Source organism: Neocloeon triangulifer, unplaced genomic scaffold (assembly GCF_031216515.1).
Source record: "Neocloeon triangulifer isolate White Clay Creek 2 clone unplaced genomic scaffold, ASM3121651v1 ptg000026l, whole genome shotgun sequence".
Lineage (NCBI taxonomy): Eukaryota > Metazoa > Arthropoda > Insecta > Ephemeroptera > Baetidae > Neocloeon > Neocloeon triangulifer.
The window spans coordinates 72414-91863 of record NW_026775564.1 but is presented as its reverse complement, the minus strand read 5'-3'; the positions used below and the strand labels follow the sequence as shown (position 1 = coordinate 91863).

Here is a 19450-nt window from a genome sequence, read left to right as displayed (position 1 = left end):
AACCCCTGTGGCAGTTCCACAGCACCAGCAACAACACCAAATTCATATACACAACAATTCAGTCTACCACATGGCCATCCGCCACAGCCCGCTCCGCTAGCTTGCAGTTCAGGGTCCTGCCGTCGACATGACGATAGAAGACCGAGCTGTGATGGATCAAGCCCGTGTGTGGCCACACACTTTTCCCACACTCTCAGCGGGAGAGGCAGGACAGGAGAGCAGTTGAAAGGTCCCAGCTCCCAGCTCAATCAACCTTCAAGAGCCACCGAAATGCGCTCTCATATTATTATTATTGTTCGAGGAAGAAAAGTGCATGAGTTTTGGGTCCCAATTGAAATTGATTTTCTTACAACTAATATTGAAACAAAAAGAATATAATAGTGGTCTTGATTAAGACAAAAACATGATGAAATATAAAAAAATAATATGCGTTAATGACCACCCTATTTGAGAAGTTATGGGAATGTAAGTTTTTTTCCAGAAATTAACTCGGACGAGGATATTTTATCAGCAAAAAATATAAATAAAAAAAATAAATGAAGAAATGAAGAAATTATCAACATGCGCAGTAAACCTTTCACACATTAATTATTTTGAAATTATTTTTAAATTAACTTTGGTGAAGTTAAATTTGCCAAAAAATCTATTTTTTTTTAAATTGCTTGAAAGTTATATGAATATGTCTGGAAGTCATGTTTAATTCCTTTTATGATTTATTTATATTCATGAGCCATGCCTTTCTTAATTTCATTGCATAAATCGCAAAAATTCAAGATGCTAGAGGGTAGGAGGGTAGGCAACATGAAAAGCATTAAAGCTACCCCAGTTGTCTACCTTCAGCATACCTGAGCATAACCTGGTGGTTGGTGGTGGGGACTCATATTAAAATTAAACCTGATATAGTTTTCCTAAATGAACATTGGCTAGATACATGTGAAGCAAAAAATTTTTTTGTTAATGGATACAGCTTAGCCGCCTCTTATGGTAGAAGGAAAAAATCACAGGGAGGCTCGCTCATTCTAATTAAAGATTTTCTTAAACCATATGTAAAAGAAATGAAAGTTAAATCTGAGGTAATGAAATTTGAAATTTGTGGTGCAAAACTTGAAATCAATAATACTTCACTAACACTAATTTCCCTCTATCGACCAAATAACCCTATAGCTAATAAGGACATTCCTGGATTTTTTGAAAACCTTGAGAATTTTTTAGAGAAACACAGGGGGGTAAAATCCTAGACGGAGATTTAAACTTAGACTTACTTAAAGATGATACAAATGCAAGAAAGTTGTCGGATATTTTTGTAACTTATAATATGTCACTAGTAAACGTAAATCGGGTACACGACCAAATGGTAATTTAAATGGGGGAACACTTATTGATCATATTTTTACTAGTATTCCAAATGATTCCCTGTTTGATATCCTAGATTACAATAGTTCTGATCATAAGGCAGTAATTTCTACTTTGGACGTTCCTGTCATTAGACCTAAGGACACTTTCAAGTATCAAAGAAAACTCTCTGAAGACAATTGGAAAATTTTTCTCGACCTGTTGACAAAAGAGAGCTGGCAAACGGTATATGATGTGACTGAGCTGGACGAAAAAAGTAATATTTTCATGGATAAAATTGTCAAGTATTTTAATGTAGCTTTCCCCCAAAAAAAGATTGTGATCAGAGCAAATCAAATCAACAAAATAAACTTATCAGTGAGCACTAAACAAAAGAAAATCAGACTGTTAAATATAGATAATGATAATCTTCCCTCTGTGATATTGAAAAACATATTGAAAAACGGGAGAGGGCATCGCTGAGAACCGAAATTTCATCTAGTATTAAAGAGGAAATAAAGAAAAAGAATGACCATAAAATTACAAATTCTACTAATAAATCCAGTACTGCATGGAAAATATTAAAAGATTCAATAGGTATGGTCAAATCTCAAGATAATATAAAGTCATTAAAAATTAATGGCAAAGATAAAAGTATAAAATTAAATATTGCAAATGCTCTAAATAAAACTTTTTTGGTACCACCTCCTAACAAACTGAACAAACTGAATCCGGAAGACTATAATATTAATTATTGAAACAAAAAATTATGCAGTAAATCCTTAACACCAAAAGATATCAAAATCTGACCTTCCCCTACCCCAACCAAATCCACATCCTTTCTTAATCTTTTTTCTCTCTTTTAGTTTTCAGCTTTGTTTGTCATCATCGCGTGGACCAAAATTAAGGATATGCCAGCAAAAAATGATGATTTTTTAAATAAAGTTGAACCCAAAAATAAAAATAAAAAAAATTAATTGGGTGGTGCCTTCTGTACCACCAATAAAGGGCACAGGCCGACAAGACTTTGTCTTGGCCTGACCCAAAAAAAAAAAAAATAAAAAAAAAAATATTTATTTATTTATTTATTTATTTATTCTCCATCAATTACAAAACATACATGAAACAAAATTTACAAAAAAAGTTTGTTCTTAAAAAACAAGTCAGAATATTTGTTGTTATTAGTTGGGGGAAATGGATGGAGAAATGGCTTTTTGCAAGCAGACAGGCTGCTAAAGCACAGTGAACTCTGCTGCTCTTGCGAGTGAGAGTCACCGGCCGCTGAAGCCATCAGGGAGTAATATAGGGAGACGGCACCATACGTTAAAGTAGCTTGAGCCGTCGGCGGGAGAGAAACTACTCCTCGCTTAGACTGTCATTGTCATCTAAATTAAAATCAAGTTTTTGCCACAAGTACGCCTTGCACAGTAGGGGAAACTGTGCCGGCGTACATTCCTTCACGGCGGGTGGCGTGTCATTCCAGTGTTTGACAACACGGTAAGAAAAAGCGTCGCGGCCGAATTGTGTTCTGGCTGGAGGCTGCTGCAACCTGGGGTGGCTGCTGTTATCACCCCTCAGCGTTCGGCCAGTGGTAATGCGCGCTCTCGCGTTAAAATCTGTCACACCGGACTCGCACTTCTTAAAGAAGCTGAGGTCATTATAAGTCAATTGCATATCCACCGGCATAATATTTTGTTCTTTGACAGGTGGAAGGTGCTTGCCGTGGATAAAGTGCAGGGCGTTCTTTTGGACTCGCTCTAATTTTGCCCTAGTGCACTGGGTGCTCGGGTGCCATGCCGGTGTGCCATAAAAGAGAGTCGGCTTGACAAGAGTCAAATAGGCAATCCTTTTCACTCTAGGTGTGCACCCGTGCAAGTTGCGCGAGATGAAGCCCAAATTTCTTGCAGCTATGGCGCGCACTTTATCAGTGTGAAAGTTCCACTTTAGGTTTTTTGTTAAGTGCACGCCAAGCAAGCGCTCGGTTTCGACGAATTCAAGATTTGCGCCACTTATTGTGTACTGGTAGTGATTTGGCCTTTTTGCGTGGGTGATGTTCATGGCTTTGCATTTTCTGGAGTTCAGTGCCATACCATTATTTGCGCACCAAGCGTCCACACTGTCCAGGTCGTCCTGGAGGGCGTCGGCGTCTGCCTCGCTCTTAATAACATTGTGCAGCGTGCAGTCATCTGCGTACTAGCACAAGTTTGTTTTTATGGCAGAGGGCAAATCTGCCACAAAGATGTTAAATAGCATTGGGCCGAGGACAGAGCCCTGGATGACTCCTGAGGTCACCACGCAGGGGGCCGATTTGGCGCCTCCAAACACAACGTGTTGCGTGCGGCCAGTGAGGAAGCTCTCATACCAGCGCAACAAAGGGCCATCAATTCCGTAAAATTTTAATTTCGACAAAAGTCGCTCATGTGGCACTTTGTCAAATGCTTTTGCCCAGTCCAAAAAAATTACATGAATGTGGGTGCCACTTTTGAGATCTAGCACCGTAGTCCACTCTTCGATGGTTTTTGTAAGCAGAGTAACACACGAGCGGCCGGCCATGAAGCCGTGCTGCGAGTCGGGAATTATTTTCTCGCGCACCATAAACTCGCTCGTTTTATTGCTAACCTGCCGCTCAAGGATTTTTCCAACCAAGGACGTAACGCCTATGGGGCGGTAATTTCCAAAATCTTTCTTGTCCCCATCTTTGAAAATTGGCGTTACAGCAGCACGCTTCCACTCAGTGGGCAACTCACTGTTTCGTAAGGAGCAAGTGAATAAGCTCTCTAGGCTTGGGCTCAGGGCAGCAGCGCATTTCTTCAAGACAAGTGCTGGAACTTTGTCTGGACCAGCAGCGGCATTTGATTTTATGCCTTGTAGAAAATTGTGCACTTCAGCGGTTGAAATTTGAATTTCAGAGATTTTCCCAGCATTTGCATTTTGTCGCCGCATGAATGGAAAAATATTCCCCTGGTCTGAGAAATTTTTCTGAAATGTGGAATTAAAATTTGCAACAATTTCCTTTGGGTCAGTTATTATTTTTCCTTCCACACAAAATGTTGAGTTTGTCACTGGTACTTTGCTGCGGCTATTGATATAGCGCCAGAAGTGCTTTGAGCCATTTGCACCTCTTCCCAACTTCCAGAACCAAGTGTCCTTTGCAAGGCGCAATTCACGTTGGGCATTTCAGCGTGCAGCTAAGTACGCGTCTCTGTTTTCCTGGGTTCTGTTTTTTACCCACTTTGTGAACAATCTGTTCCTCTTTGAGACTAATTTTGTTAGCTCTTTTGTCTGCCATGGCAACAATTTTTGTTTGTTTGCACGCGTTTTTCTTGTAGGCACATATTGCTCCAGGCAAGCGAAAAATTCGCTGCTCCATTTTTGCCAGAAAGCATTGATATCATTGCTATTATTTTCAACTGGGAGGCGTTGCAAAAGTGCAGCTTTTAATCCTTCCCAATCGGCTTGATTGAAATCAAATATTATTCTCTGAGGAGGAGTTGGCCTCGTGACATTCAGCGCCAAAGTTGCAAGTAAAGCATCATGATCAGACACACAAGCAATTACCTCTGTAGAGGAGACAAGGGCGGGGGTGTCTGTTAGCATCAAATTGAGCAACTTAGCGGTGCTTTCTGTTGTGCGTGTCGGGTCTTTTATTAATTGGTCAAATCCTCCCGCATTGAAACCAGATATGAAATCTGCTGCTGGCACTTTCAGCGGCTTTGGCTCACGCTCATTCCAATTAATTTCTAAATTGAAATCTCCCATTAAGAAAACACCATCAAAGAGGTGCTGCTGCAAACTGGCCAACTCTATAGAGCGCAGCAGATTTGCATTTTGAGAATTAGTGGCCTGTGGCCGCCTGTAGGCCGAGCCAATGAGCAAACGGTGGCCGGTGGCATTTATTGTTGCCCAGACAATTTCGGCGTCGGCACAATCAAATTGATCAGCACGTTTTGGCTGTAAGTGAGGACGAATGGCGAGCAGAGCTCCGCCGGCAGCACGTTTATCATTTTTGCCGATTTCTCTGTCTTTGCGGAAAACCACATAAGATGAAGGCACAAATTCATAGTCCATTATTTCAGGACTCAGCCATGTTTCATTCACAGCCACTATATCGGCCTGGGTGTCATGGAACAAATTTGCAATTTCAGCACCTCTTTTTCTATTTTTTAATGACCTGGCATTGAAGCAAAGGATTATTGGTGCATTTTTATTTCGTGCAATATTTGCTTGGCCGCCGTCAAGTGATTTGTCCATATCAATTTGTGGTGGCCACTCAAAAAACGAGTCTGACAAATTGGCGGGCATTGCGCACTGCCAGTCCTTTTTCCCGGATTTTATTTCGGTGCTTGCTTTCAATATTCAGGCACGTGGCATGGCTCCATCTGTCACACAAGTTGCAATTAATACGGATTGCATTTTTACGCCCATAGCGCAGACAGAGGGAGCAGGCTGGCCTATTTCGCCTTGGCCCGGGATTGCACACTATACCCGTCATTAGCAGGAATGCCATTATAATCTTTGACCTGTCTGTGCGGCTTGGTGAGCGCGCTGCTGTTATAATCTGAATGAGAATGTGCAGCCTCTTGTCTTTATTTGCATTAATAGCCAGCCAGCATGGAACTCGGCAGCCCAAGGTCACTTCCACTGATAAGAAATTCACATCATATTTATGTGGCGGCTCAACCTCTGGTCGGCGACAATTTTGCTGCCAAATTATGGCTAAGGCAGCAAAAATTCCAATGAGAGATGGAATTACTTTAATTAGCCTAATTTTTTAGGCTTAAGGGCTTGGTGGTTCCCGTGCCCTTTTGGACACTGCCTTTTATTTTTAGGCTTAGGGCTTGGCGACCCCTGCGTCTTTTTGGACACTAACTTTTTTTATTTTTTTGGTGCTCACTTTTCGCGTGAGCAGCCACTGGCGTTTGAGTTGGCCGCACCAAAATCGCCGCCGTGGCTCATACGAACACAAAAACGGGTACCTTTTTCGCGAGACGACGGGTTGCCTCCTTGTTACAGCCGATGGACTTATTTTTGAGGTCCACTTTGGACTTCGGAAGGCCAAAATTTTTGTTTTTGTCGGGAGCGATGTGCTAGCTGACTAATCGACTCTGGCGCTTGCGCACCACCCAATTTTGATCCAATAAATTGTGATGTACCTTTCGAACTTAGTCAGACAAGTGAAGCCGAAATATATTCCATTATTTGTAAATTAGCTCCTAAAAAGTCGTCAGGATGGGATGAAATTTCAGTACAAACCCGTAAACGTATTTCCCTGTTCATACTCCAACCACTATGTCATTTGATAAATTGTTCTTTTGTGTCTGGTAAATTCCCAAAAAATATGAAAATAACGAAAATTATCCCAATTTTTAAAAAGGGAGAAAAGGAAGAGGCAACAAATTACAGACCTATTGCAATTACATCCGCCTTCTCAAAAGTCTACGAGAAGGTATTTCTAAATAGATTACAATATTATTTCGACAAAAATAATATAATTAACCCAGAACAACACGGTTTTCAAAAGGGGAAAAGTACAGTAACAGCTTTATTTGACTTTGCAAAACAGGTATATGCTTCAATTGACGCACGCGAAAAAATTAACGTAATCCTGTATGACTATTGTAACGCCTTCGGCACTTTGTACCCCCAATTACTATTGCGCAAACTAAAAATCTATGGTGTTACAGACGATGCAATTTCATGGTTACACTGTTTCCTAATACAAAGAGAACAATATGTACAAATACGAGATACAGACTGCGACGGAACTGAAATAATAATCAATTCGGAGAGACTAGTATCAGATATGGGAGTGCCGCAAGGTACAATTCTGGGTCCAACTAGTTTTGTTTCGTACACGAATGACCTGTCACTTCGAATTTTAATTGCTATTTTGATCCTTTTTGCTGACGATTCCACAGTTTTAATGAAAGGGAAAACCGTACAACAAACAAATACAAACACTATCAAAACTAATAAAGAAATTGTCGAGTTTGCTGACGAAAACCTGTTAAAAATCAATGCTAGTAAGACTAAGGTTATGCAGATGCATACACACCAAACTAGAAACGTTGTCCCTAGCTCCAGAGATTGAAATTTATGGTATGGGTATTGAAGCAGTAAATAATTGTAAACTACTAGGAGTGACAATAAATGATACAATGAACTGGCACCTACAATGTGAAAAAGTGGCAAATAAATTGAGAAGTGTGACATATCTTTTTACTATATTGCGCGATACAGTGTCAGAAAGTTCACTTAAAACTGTATATTATGCATATGCCCAAAGTCAAATACTGTATTCTATTGTGATTTGGGGAGCATCACCACACATGCAAAAAGTGTTCGTCGCTCAGAAGCGTGTTGTCAGAGCAATGACTGGGCTGAAGTATTGGAGAGTATTGGCGCTTGATACATGTAGGCCACTGATTGCTAAATATGGTATATTGACTGTTTATTCTCTCTATATATTAGAATGTATGAAATTCCTTATAAATCATCCTGAAAAATTTAGAAAAAAATCAGAAACTCCAAATTGTATGAGTCCGAAAACAAAAAGTGCAAAAAGCAAGCACTGTGTAAATGACCTATATGTCGAGATTGAAAATCACTTGGATATATTAAACCAAAATCCTGTAGTTATGATAGCAAGAATATTCAACTCTCTACCTGTTAGTGTAAAAATGACTGTGGAAAGTAACGTGTTTATTAGCAAAATAAGAGAAATTGTATATAAGTATCAGTATTATGACATGAACGAATTTTTCATTTGTAAATTTGATTTGTAAATTGTATAAATATGTGAATGACGTATTTTAAAAGTTGTCAATTCGTTGATGACTTAATGAAATAAAAATAATTCTGAATCTGAATCTGACTTAGGGGAAGTAGCCAGCCACTCAGGAAGCTGCTTTCAACAGCTCTACCCCGAGAGCTCCCAATGCTTTTAACATGGGAGAGTGTAGTGGAAAATGGTGGATTGAATTTAAATTCGGCTTTTCCTCGATGGGTTTTTGTGAGTTTTTATTGTTTAAGAAAAACAATATCCTGCTCTACATGTTTTGGCTGCGGGCTGCAGCCATAATTCATGAGCTGTGAAAAACATTTTGACAAAAATTAGTACAAAATTAAATATTTTTTCAAAAATTATTTTTCTTTCAAATTGACAAATTTTTCTTGTAAAATTATTTAAATTTACATTTCTTCACAAACAATAATTTTTAACAAAAATTTGACATATACTTCAAAATATTTTTCAAAAACCAAATAAGTTTTTATAATAATTTTGGTCAGAATATTTAAGCGTGTGTTTTGAGCGTACGCTTAAATATTCTGACCAAAATTATTATAAAAACTTATTTGGTTTTTGAAAAATATTTTGAAGTATATGTCAAATTTTTGTTAAAAATTATTGTTTGTGAAGAAATGTAAATTTAAATAATTTTTCAAGAAAAAGTTGTCAATTTGAAAGAAAAATAATTTTTGAAAAAATATTTAATTTTGTACTAATTTTTGTCAAAATGTTTTTCACAGCTCATGAATTATGGCTGCAGCCCGCAGCCGAAACATGTAGAGCAGGATATTGTTTTTCTTAAACAATTAAAACTCACAAAAACCCATCGAGGAAAAGCCGAATTTAAATTCAATCCACCATGAATCAACCCTCGATCGTGAACTTCTACTACAAAAAAAAAATGTAGTGGAAAAGTAGTGCAAAAGTAGTGTAAATCTTTTTCTGGGAGATATTTCTTTGCCAAATTAGCAAAAAAAAATTAAATTAAAGTAAAAACAGTTGTTATATGAAATTTAATTTAAATTAATGTAAAAAACAATAATAAATGAAGAGTTAAAAAAAACATTATATATATAATATAATTTTTTTTATTTTTAAACTAAATAAAATAAGATTCATCTGTCAAGAAAAAATCTCTTATGGGTCAATAGAATACTACCAAAACTTTTGGAATATTATTTTTGCGAGACTGCCGTGTCTGATTAGGGCTGCCAGACTGCTCGATGGTCAATGGTAATCCAATAAGCGCTGAATTTGACCATTGGCCGGCGGACTCGGCGCTGCAGTGTCAATAATAAACAGAAAGAAAGTCCGCCTGTCAGTTCATCATCGCCTCTCTCTTTTTACGTACATAGCTCCAGGCGACCGGGGGTAAATATTTAAGGGGTGGACGTGGCAGATCACTTTGGGGCCGCACGTCCACACTAATATTTCCTTTTGCAAATAAGTTCGCTTCCACCCGCCCATCTCAAATGTTATAAATAGCTTTTGGCACCGCAGAAAAAAAAGAAGAAGAGACCGTTTCTCGCCCAGAGGCTTTTTCAAATTGAAGCGTGGTTTACCAAGAGGATATCATATTTCCTGGTGGGTTAGAAAAAATGTAAGACATGAAGTTATACCAAAGACGTAAAATTTACTAAAAAAAGGATATTCTCATATTATATTATGATTTAATGCAGAATCCCGTCATAAGATAAAATAGCATGATTTTAAATTTGGATTGCGTTTGTAGCTTTTAGAATATAGAAACAAATGATTTTACAAAAGGAATTATGGTTTTCCAGATTTGGAAATCCTTATTTAATTTAGATTACAAATTAATTCCGATTAAAATTTCTTTCAAAAGATGATTGCATTCTTCAAAATTATGTACTTAATTAAACCGCTTGCAATTCAAGTTTAAATTGGAATTCGATGAAAATGTAAATTTGAAATTTGAATCTGAACTGACCTTTTTGAGGTTTCCCTCCTGGCGCCGGCCACGGTGGATACCCGTGCTCGGAAAAGTCTCTTAGCTTTAAGTATGAGATTGTGAGTCTGATTATGGACGCCTTGTCGAGTTGTGAAGTGATCGCTGCCGGAAGTGGCAGCATTTTGGCCAGCTCGTAAAACTCGTAGTTTTCCTTGCCGCGCCGAGATCGGGCTGCATCGCGTGACTTTTCTTTCCGCAGCTCCAAAATACTGCAAACAGAAAATCAGAATTTTGGTTAGAAATGGATGAGCTGTTGAGATCGCAACTGAAGACAAAGGAAAAGGAGCGCATTGGTGCAGTAATAAAAATAACATAAACAATTGAAACAATAAATAATTTGAGGAATATTAGAAAATAGTTCAAAATAGGAAACAAAATTACAAGAAATCACCTGAATAAATCAACTACATTTTTTTAGAAAACCTTTTCTCTTTTCTCTTGATGATCTGACGCATAATCCTTAAATTATTTCGTTTACATGGCCCTAAATTTTTATGTAAATTTAAACATATTTTATTTTATAATTAATTCTCTCGAACTGGCCTTTATCTTTGCTCTGCGTTGCCGGACCAGTTGATGGTGATCGAACGGCCCCGCAGGGCGCCTAGGGTGTGCGCGAAATTCGGTCAGTTTAATTTGCCTTACAAAAATCGGGGATGGAACGGTCAGAAGGCCGAACGGGTTATGTCGCTCTAAATTTGTAAAAGGGATTTTGTGGATAATTTCAACTTACGTTAGAAACTCCAACAATTCATTTGGAACCTCCAATTGACGAGAGGATTTCGGTCGCTCGCTCCTCGAGCGGCGCCGACTTTTGAGACTTGACGTCTGCAAGGCGACTGACACGAAAACCGCACGAGGCCAATGGCCTTTGCCCTTGGCACCTATGCTGCTGTTATCAGCTGGGTGTATTGCTGATTGAGAGGTGGGAGGTGTGTGTGTCGTGCTGCTCTGGAAGTGAAGCTGGTTGCATAAATGCAGGCGCTCACCGGCACACACACTCCGCTTTTCTTTCTTCTCTTTCTCTGCTTGCTGCTCTCGCAGTTACACACGGCACCAGAGTGAAATGATGATAAAGTCACACGCAAAATAAAAGGAAGGCAGGGTGTATTAGGGATGGATATATTTGTGTATTTCATAATTTTAATTAAATATCCCAATATTCCTTATATCTCCCCGCGCCACTAAAATAATTTTACGAAGGAAAATTATTTTTGTGCTGGACACCTTTTAAGGTCTTTGACGTGAAAAATTCCTATATCCTTCTTTTCATCAATTTCATCTGCCAATCGAAAAATATTTTCTGCGATTTGCTCTTTCAAAATGAATGGACCTACAAAAAAGGGTAATAACTTAGCTGATATGCCTGAGCCTTTATTTGAAATTGCAAAATTCTTTTTCATCACTTTATCGCCTAATTTAAAATCACCAGGTCGTCTACGCAAGTCATAATAATGCTTATTTCTCTGATTAGCGTCTGCAATTTTTTGCTTCACTAAATCATAGATCTTTTTCAATTTCGGAAAACGATTTGCATAATTTTTAACTTGATTTGGGTCCTCAAAATTTGACTCTGACGAAATTGCGTTTGAACCTGAAAAACTTGGCTGTCTGCCCATAAACAAAAAATAAGGTGAAAAAGTGGTAGTTTCATGTCGGCTACTATTCATGGCAAAAGCTATGTGGGGTAAAAATTTGTCCCACTCTCTATGATCATCTTGAATGAAACATCTCATGACAGTTTCGAAAACTCGATTTACTCGTTCGGTTGGATTTGCTTGTGCGTGATAACGAGGTGTGAATTGAAGTTTAAAATCATACTTTCTGGCTAAATCTTTAAATTGATTGCTACAATAATTTTTAGCATTATCCTGAATCATTACTTGTGGTGCTCCGTACGAAAAAATTACTTTCTCAATTGAATTGCAAATTGCATTTGCTTTTGCGTCTTTCAGGGGAATCAAAATGGAAAATTTTGTAAACAAATCTACTAAACAAAGAACATATTTGTGACCATTTTTGCTACGCGGAAATTCGCCCACAATATCTGAGCACACAACTTGCCAAGGTGAATTTACGGGATGTGAATTCATTAATCCAGCAGGAGCTGCTTGAACTGGTTTTTGTGCTAGACACGTTTTACAATGGGAAACAAATTTGCTAATATCTGCGCGCATTCTGGGCCAATAAAATTGTTCTGAAATTCTATTGAAAGTTTTGTAAAATCCAAAATGTCCTGATTGAGGGGCATTGTGCATTGCTTCAAAAACTTTTAATCTCGAGCACTTAGGGACAACTAATTTAAATTCGGCTTCATCTAAGGGATTCCAACTTTTACTCAATTTATACAATTTATTATCAACTACTTTGAAAAGTGGAAATTGTGCTGGATTTTCCTTCACGCGCGTTATCATGCTCAAATACCATGTGTCACGAATTGGGGTATTCAAAGTTATTGCTGAAACTTTAATACTACAATTGAAAGAACGAGATAAAATATCGGGAACAACATTTAATCTGCCAGGGCGGTGAATTATTTCAAAATCAAATTCCTGTAATTTATACTTCCAATTCGCAAGTCTGCCTTTGGGATTTTTATGGTCTTGCAAATATTTTAGAGGCTTATTATCAGTAACAACAAAAAATTTGTTATAACTTAAATATCCTGCTAATCGCTCAATGGACCAAACTATCGCAAGGGCTTCCTTTTGGATTGTTATATAATTTCTCTCGGAATCATTTAATAAACGACTGACGTAAAAAATTGGGTGTTCACCGTCATCGAAAACTTGAGTCAAAACTCCTGAAATTCCAACATCAGATGCATCAGTGTGCAAATAAAATGGACGGTTGAAATCTGGCAGTTTCACGACTGTGTCTGAAACAGAGGCCTGTTTCAGCTTGACGAACGCGTCGTCTTGCTCTTCATTCCACGCAAAGGGAATTTTCTTTTTGAGAAGTCGCAAGAGGGGTTCAGCTAAAACACTGAAATTTGGGATCAATCTGCGGTAATACGAAAGTGCGCCGTAAAATCTTTTGATTTCCGTACAATTTTTGGGACGAGGAAGGTTCAAAATTGAAGCGGTTTTGTCTGGATCGGTGTGCAAACCAAATTCATCAAGCACGTAGCCTAAAATTTTAATTGATTTTCTGAGAAATCTACACTTCTCCCAATTTGGAGTTAAATTGGCTTCTTTGAGTAAACGAAATAATTCAATTAACACCTTAATGTGTAATTTGAAAGTAGGGGTTGCAACAAAACAATCATCAATATAAATCCTTATGTACTTTCTAATCCAAGATTTCGCAACAACAAAATCAATTGCTCGCATGAAACCTGGACCTGAATTTTTAGCTCCAAAAGGGATTACTTTGAAACAAAACTGACCTCTTTCAGGTATGAAAAATGCTGTTTTTAATCTACTCTCAGAATCTAATGGAATTTGCCAATATGATTTTTTCAAATCAATTGAACTCAAAAATTTTACATCACCTAATCCATCCAAAATGCTTGTCAAAATTGGGACTGCATACGCGTCGCTCACTGTTACTTTATTTACTTCACGCATGTCCACAACAAATCGCGGCTCTTTACCTTTACTTTCGCCATTAACGAGAAATACTGGACTCGACCAAGGACTTATGCACGGTTCAATTACATCTAACTCTAACATTTTGTCAAGCTCTGCGTGCATTATTTTTAATTGAGCAGGTTGAATATAAAACTGTTTGGTTTTCACTGGTTTTGCATCGCCAGTATCAATTTTATGCTCCATTACATTTGTGCGACCTAAGCCTTTGGGAAAATTGCTCTTAACTTCGGCGATCGTTTTCGCGAGAATTTCTTTCTCCTCCGCGCTAAGTTTGTCACCATCCGCCGTTAGAGAATAAATTTTCGGAATCTCATGCGCCACATCAGAGGAAAAGAACCATTCACCCCGTGAAACATCGGGAACAAATCCGGTTTTTAACCAAAAATTTAATCCAAGAATTAAACTCTGCTCTACCGCGGGCACTACTAAACAATTTACTACAAAAGTTTGTCCTTCAATACAAATTGGCAAATCAATTTCTCCAATTACTGGTTTTTTGGAATTATCTGCTAATTCAACATTGGCAATATTCGATTTTTGCAATTTTAATCTCAATTTGTCAATTAAACGCTTGCCTGGACTACCTAAAATACAAGCAGATGCACCTGAATCCAAAAGTGCAACAGAAGAAATATCAAATATTTTTACTTCAAGAAAAATCCGATCGTCATCTGAGATTGCTTTTTGATTTTCTGAAGACTCTGATTTTTCTCTTGCGCTTTTTGATTTTGTATTTTCGTGCTTATATTTGAGCAAAATGCCACCAAGTTTGCGTCTAATTACATCGGTCCTAATCTTATTCACGTGTCGTTTCCAATCGCTACCTGAACGTGAACATTTTTGTCTCGCCGTGTTAATCAAATGAACTCGAGCAAAGCAATGAGACTTTCGTCCTCTGCGACGGAAACTCTCATTTTTGCAATCTACATTTGAAACGCCTTGCGTGCCGCAGCCGATGCAAAACGTATTGCACACTCGCACAGTGCATTGACGATAATGATGTCCGACACGACGGCAATTCCAACAAGTACGCGCTAAAATAGCTGGGTCAATTTTCGCACTTCCGCAATTCTCGCATTGATCAGGGGAATGATGAGAATTTTTGGCGTCTGGAAAATCGCTAGCGACAGTGTGTGCATCCAAGTGCGGATCACAAATAAGCGTCGGCGGGGTGCCGTGCGGCTCATTTGGCTCACGCGCTGGTGCGCTCCTCTCGCTACCATTTTCAATCAAATCCAAAATTTCTGACTGATTATCATCTTTATAAACTAGTCCTGGCTCAACGGGATCGTCTGGAGGGACGGGATCGCGATAGCTATGAATCAAATCAAATATGCTCTCTAATTTTAGCGACTCGTTAATCAGCGACTCGATTGAATCGATACTTGACCACGGTAAATTTGACAGCCAAATTGGGTGCAAACGAGCTCTGATAAACAGAAATTTGTCTCGCTCACTGGGCTGCACATCGAGCAAACTGAACATAAATTGCATGTTGGCAATATAAATATTCACTCGCTCTTTGGGACCCTGAGAACGTGATCGCAACTGCTCCCACAATTTGCTCTCATAATTTGCCGGGCGGAAATTTAGTTTCAGATCTGGGACTAACTCGGACCATTTCGACCATTTATGTCTGTTTGCCAAGAACCATGTTCTAATTGAGCCATCAAAAAGGTTAACTGCTGAGTTCCAAAAATCAATTTCACTCAGGTTACTTGAATCAAAATTTAACTCTACTTCTCGCAAGAAAAGAGAAAGTGAAAGTTTTTGTTCATCGCCGTCATACTTCAAATTCCACTCCGAAACGGGAATTGTCTTAGCCATGACGCGTGAATTGACACAAATCGGGGGTAATCTACTTGGTATCGCGGTACCAGACGCAACATCAAATTGCATGGGCACCAAAAACATGTCATGAGAATTAATGTTCAAATCCATCTTTAAATCTCTGACTCTAAAATCGTGTTTACTCGGAAACAAACAACAAATGTGTCTTACTCTACAAAAGAATTTTTACACACGATCAAAATGTAAACTATTTACGAGAGGCCAACCTTGTTTTTCTGACAGATGTCAAGAATTTCTGACAAAAATTACTCTGCAAAATTGCTCACGCGGAATGCTAAAAATTACGCTCGCGAATTCCGACTCAAAAATGCACTACTAGAATTTGGTAAATTTCCCTGGAATTCTAAACTTTCGGAGACAAAGCACAGAATAGAATATTCTAGATCTCGCTGGATCACAAATTTTACTTTAATTTGTCAAATTAAATTGGGATTAAGTGAGTTGGGCGCCATATAACAACGACTTGTTAGACTCTATTTCAGGGATAGATCAGATCCTATTGATCGCAGGTTCGGCTTAATTTCCTCAACTTAATTAACTCAGACAACTTCGAAAACTAATTTCAGATCTTTCCAAGATGAAAACAAATCAAAATCGGCAGTTTGAAATGAATTAGAGAAAGATTTTATTTGATGAAAATTCAGTTCAAAATTATTTAATTAGAGAGAATAATGGAAAATCGGTAAATTAATTCAAATCACGAATATTATAAATTTGTATTGTTTGTGTAGGTAGGAATTAGGATGGGTAGGAAAATAATTGATTTTACAAATTATTTGAAAATAATGGATGAATGCACTCGGAGAAAATCACTCGAATATTACAAGTTCGATTTCTTGCACTCGGTACGGGGTTTTGTACTTGCTTTAATGATGTGAAGAGACGAGCAGGAATCTTGCAGAGAGCTGAACTGCGCTGGCTTGCAGTCAGGCTGGGGTTGCACAGGGTGCAGCAGAATGACCTCGGGAGTCAGGGTGACGGACTCCGATGAGCAGCGAGAAGTCACGCAATGGACGACGTGCACTTCGCTCCCAATTACGCCGGGACGGCTCTGCGTTGCCGGACCAGTTGATGGTGATCGAACGGCCCCGCAGGGCGCCTAGGGTGTGCGCGAAATTCGGTCAGTTTAATTTGCCTTACAAAAATCGGGGATGGAACGGTCAGAAGGCCGAACGGGTTATGTCGCTCTAAATTTGTAAAAGGGATTTTGTGGATAATTTCAACTTACGTTAGAAACTCCAACAATTCATTTGGAACCTCCAATTGACGAGAGGATTTCGGTCGCTCGCTCCTCGAGCGGCGCCGACTTTTGAGACTTGACGTCTGCAAGGCGACTGACACGAAAACCGCACGAGGCCAATGGCCTTTGCCCTTGGCACCTATGCTGCTGTTATCAGCTGGGTGTATTGCTGATTGAGAGGTGGGAGGTGTGTGTGTCGTGCTGCTCTGGAAGTGAAGCTGGTTGCATAAATGCAGGCGCTCACCGGCACACACACTCCGCTTTTCTTTCTTCTCTTTCTCTGCTTGCTGCTCTCGCAGTTACACACGGCACCAGAGTGAAATGATGATAAAGTCACACGCAAAATAAAAGGAAGGCAGGGTGTATTAGGGATGGATATATTTGTGTATTTCATAATTTTAATTAAATATCCCAATATTCCTTATAATACATTAAAAATTAAAAACAAAATAAAAGCAGATTTATCATTTTAGCCCAATTTTTCACTAATTTTACGTTCTCCAAGAGAGAGGAAGAGGTTTTATTTTGGAGATACGCCCCGCCGAAGGTCGGAAAAACAAAATGGCGGCCGAAATTTTTTATTTGCCCATCCTCCGTGGCCGACCCTCCTCCGTTGATGAGGTCCCGTCCAGGGGTGGTCGGACCACCCCTGAAAAACAAAATGGCGGCTGACTTTCATAATTTTTTCAATTTTTATCGTTCCGTCGGCCACGGCACCGCGCCCTCGGGGTCAGAGGTCCTCGCAGGGGTGGCCGGACCACCCCTGAAAAACAAAATGGCGGCCGAAAATTTTTATTTGCCCATCCTCCATGGCCGACCCTCCTCCGTTGATGAGGTCCCATCTAGGGGTGGTCGGACCACCCCTGAAAAACAAAATGGCGGCTGACTTTCATAATTTTTTGAAATTTATCGTTCCGTCGGCCACGGCACCGCGCCCTCGGGGTCAGAGGTCCTCGAAGGGGTGGCCGGACCACCCCTGAAAAACATGGCGGCCGAAAATTTTTATCTGCCCATCGGCCGTGGCCGACCCTCCTCCGTTGAGTAGGACCCGTCCAGGGGTGCCAGGACGCGATATTCCGAACCCCACATCAATTGGGCGCATTGTGTGGAATTCGCGCTCAAATTCAAAATTCCCAGAGTTTGATCATTAAAAAATCAGTCAAGAAAGCGATAGAATTGAAAAAAAATATTTAATTGACACTGAATGAAAATAATGTGTCTTTGAAAATTAATTTGAACATTTTAGAACAACAAATCTTCATATAAAGCGTTCTAGTTGGAAAGTTTACAGATATTTTATCGTTGACCACACAATACAGCTGGAGCACGCACAACAGCTGGGTGCTGGGTAAACAAATACACGGACGAAACGCTGTGCAAAATATTGTTTCGATTTAGATCAACTTAACACTATAATTGAATTTTCTCACAAAACCTATAATGATATTTTTTGAGGTATGTATAATTATTCATATTATTAATTATTTTTTTTTTTAAATATCTTTAATTTTTTTAATTAATTTGTTGTTAAATGATAATTTTTTTAAATAACTAAAATTACTCCTGATACTTTTCACTATTTTACTACATAAACAAAAATGAAAAGGTTTTTTGAAAAACAGTTTTAATTTATTCAAAAGCTATTTATTAAACTAGTGTGATTTGGCGTTTGCTACATTTTCTCGAACAGCTTGACTTAAATTTCTTTGTCTCTTAGGCTGACTGACTAAAGATGGAGTCACCTTTCTTTTGCCTTGGTTTGTTGTGGATTTCTGCACCTCTGGTGTATTGTGTTGCTTGATTTTTGGTGGACGGCCTTGTGGAACTTGAGCAGCACCTTTCGAAACACCCTCTCGTCTTCTTGCTCGCCCACTTGACTGAATGGGAATTCGTCCACTTCGTGAGCAGACAGAACCAATCTGCCGATAGATGGCAACAATGGAAGCTGTGGCAGCAGGTGCACTCTTCGGTTTGTTCAAAGCCTTACTTAACTTTCTTAGCAATTCGTTTGATGCATCAGTTTTGGCCAACTCGATCAAGCTGGCAAATGCATCTTTGCACTCATTCACCAAATCTTCTTTCTCAGCCTCATCAAAAGGATCAAGGTCTTGTTCTTCACTATGAATTTCGCATGCGTGAAGCTCTTCGTCAAATTCCACTTGTGCATCCGACACAAAATGAGCAACTATTGTTAAAGAAATTATATATTTTAAAATATTTTATTGTTTTTACATTAACCAACCATCTAAATTTGGCTCCTTTTCAGTTGGATCAACTTCTGTTCGGCCTAAAAAGAATTTCAAGTCAGGGCATTTGCTGCCGAGGGCCAAGCGAGCAAGTTCGAGTCGATCGCCACTAAGAAGTGGAGGAGCCGAGGGAGATGTTGAAGTATTTAACAAGCAGAGATTGGTGTTTGCAGAATGCACCACCCTCACCAACTGGACAGGAGCACACACCAATCTTTGAATGGACTTCATAAAAGGTGCCTGAATATGTTTAAATTATTAAAAATTTAATTATGTAATTGTTACCAAATTCATAAATGGTTTCTTATGTAGACAAATTTTGACATTGATTTTTTTTTCAATTGGAATTTTTTAGGTCCCCAACACTTGTTTTAAATTAAATTCATAATTTATTAATATTTACCATTTCTGTTAATAAGAATTTTT

General features: G+C 38.8%; 1 protein-coding gene and 1 long non-coding RNA gene across 5 annotated transcripts in view; one reads left to right on the top strand and one right to left on the bottom strand.

Annotated features, from left to right (window-relative positions):
- LOC132204966 (protein trachealess-like) overlaps positions 1-19450 on the bottom strand; it is a 224560-nt gene that overhangs the window by 194641 nt on the left and 10469 nt on the right. For all 3 annotated transcript variants that reach the window (XM_059633764.1, XM_059633763.1, XM_059633765.1), the window contains exon 2: positions 10074-10303. In XM_059633764.1, coding sequence (XP_059489747.1) covers positions 10074-10215 — 142 coding nt within the window. In that variant the 5' untranslated portion in view covers positions 10216-10303. The remainder of the gene's footprint in view (positions 1-10073; positions 10304-19450) is intronic.
- On the top strand, positions 18034-19335 carry LOC132204952 (uncharacterized). Of its 2 annotated transcripts, none has more exons than XR_009442624.1 (3): positions 18034-18233; positions 18496-18968; positions 19045-19335. It is a non-coding gene; the product is annotated as an uncharacterized LOC132204952 (long non-coding RNA). The 2 variants fall into 2 exon arrangements; XR_009442623.1 differs by having other exon boundaries at positions 18054-18233; positions 18496-18747.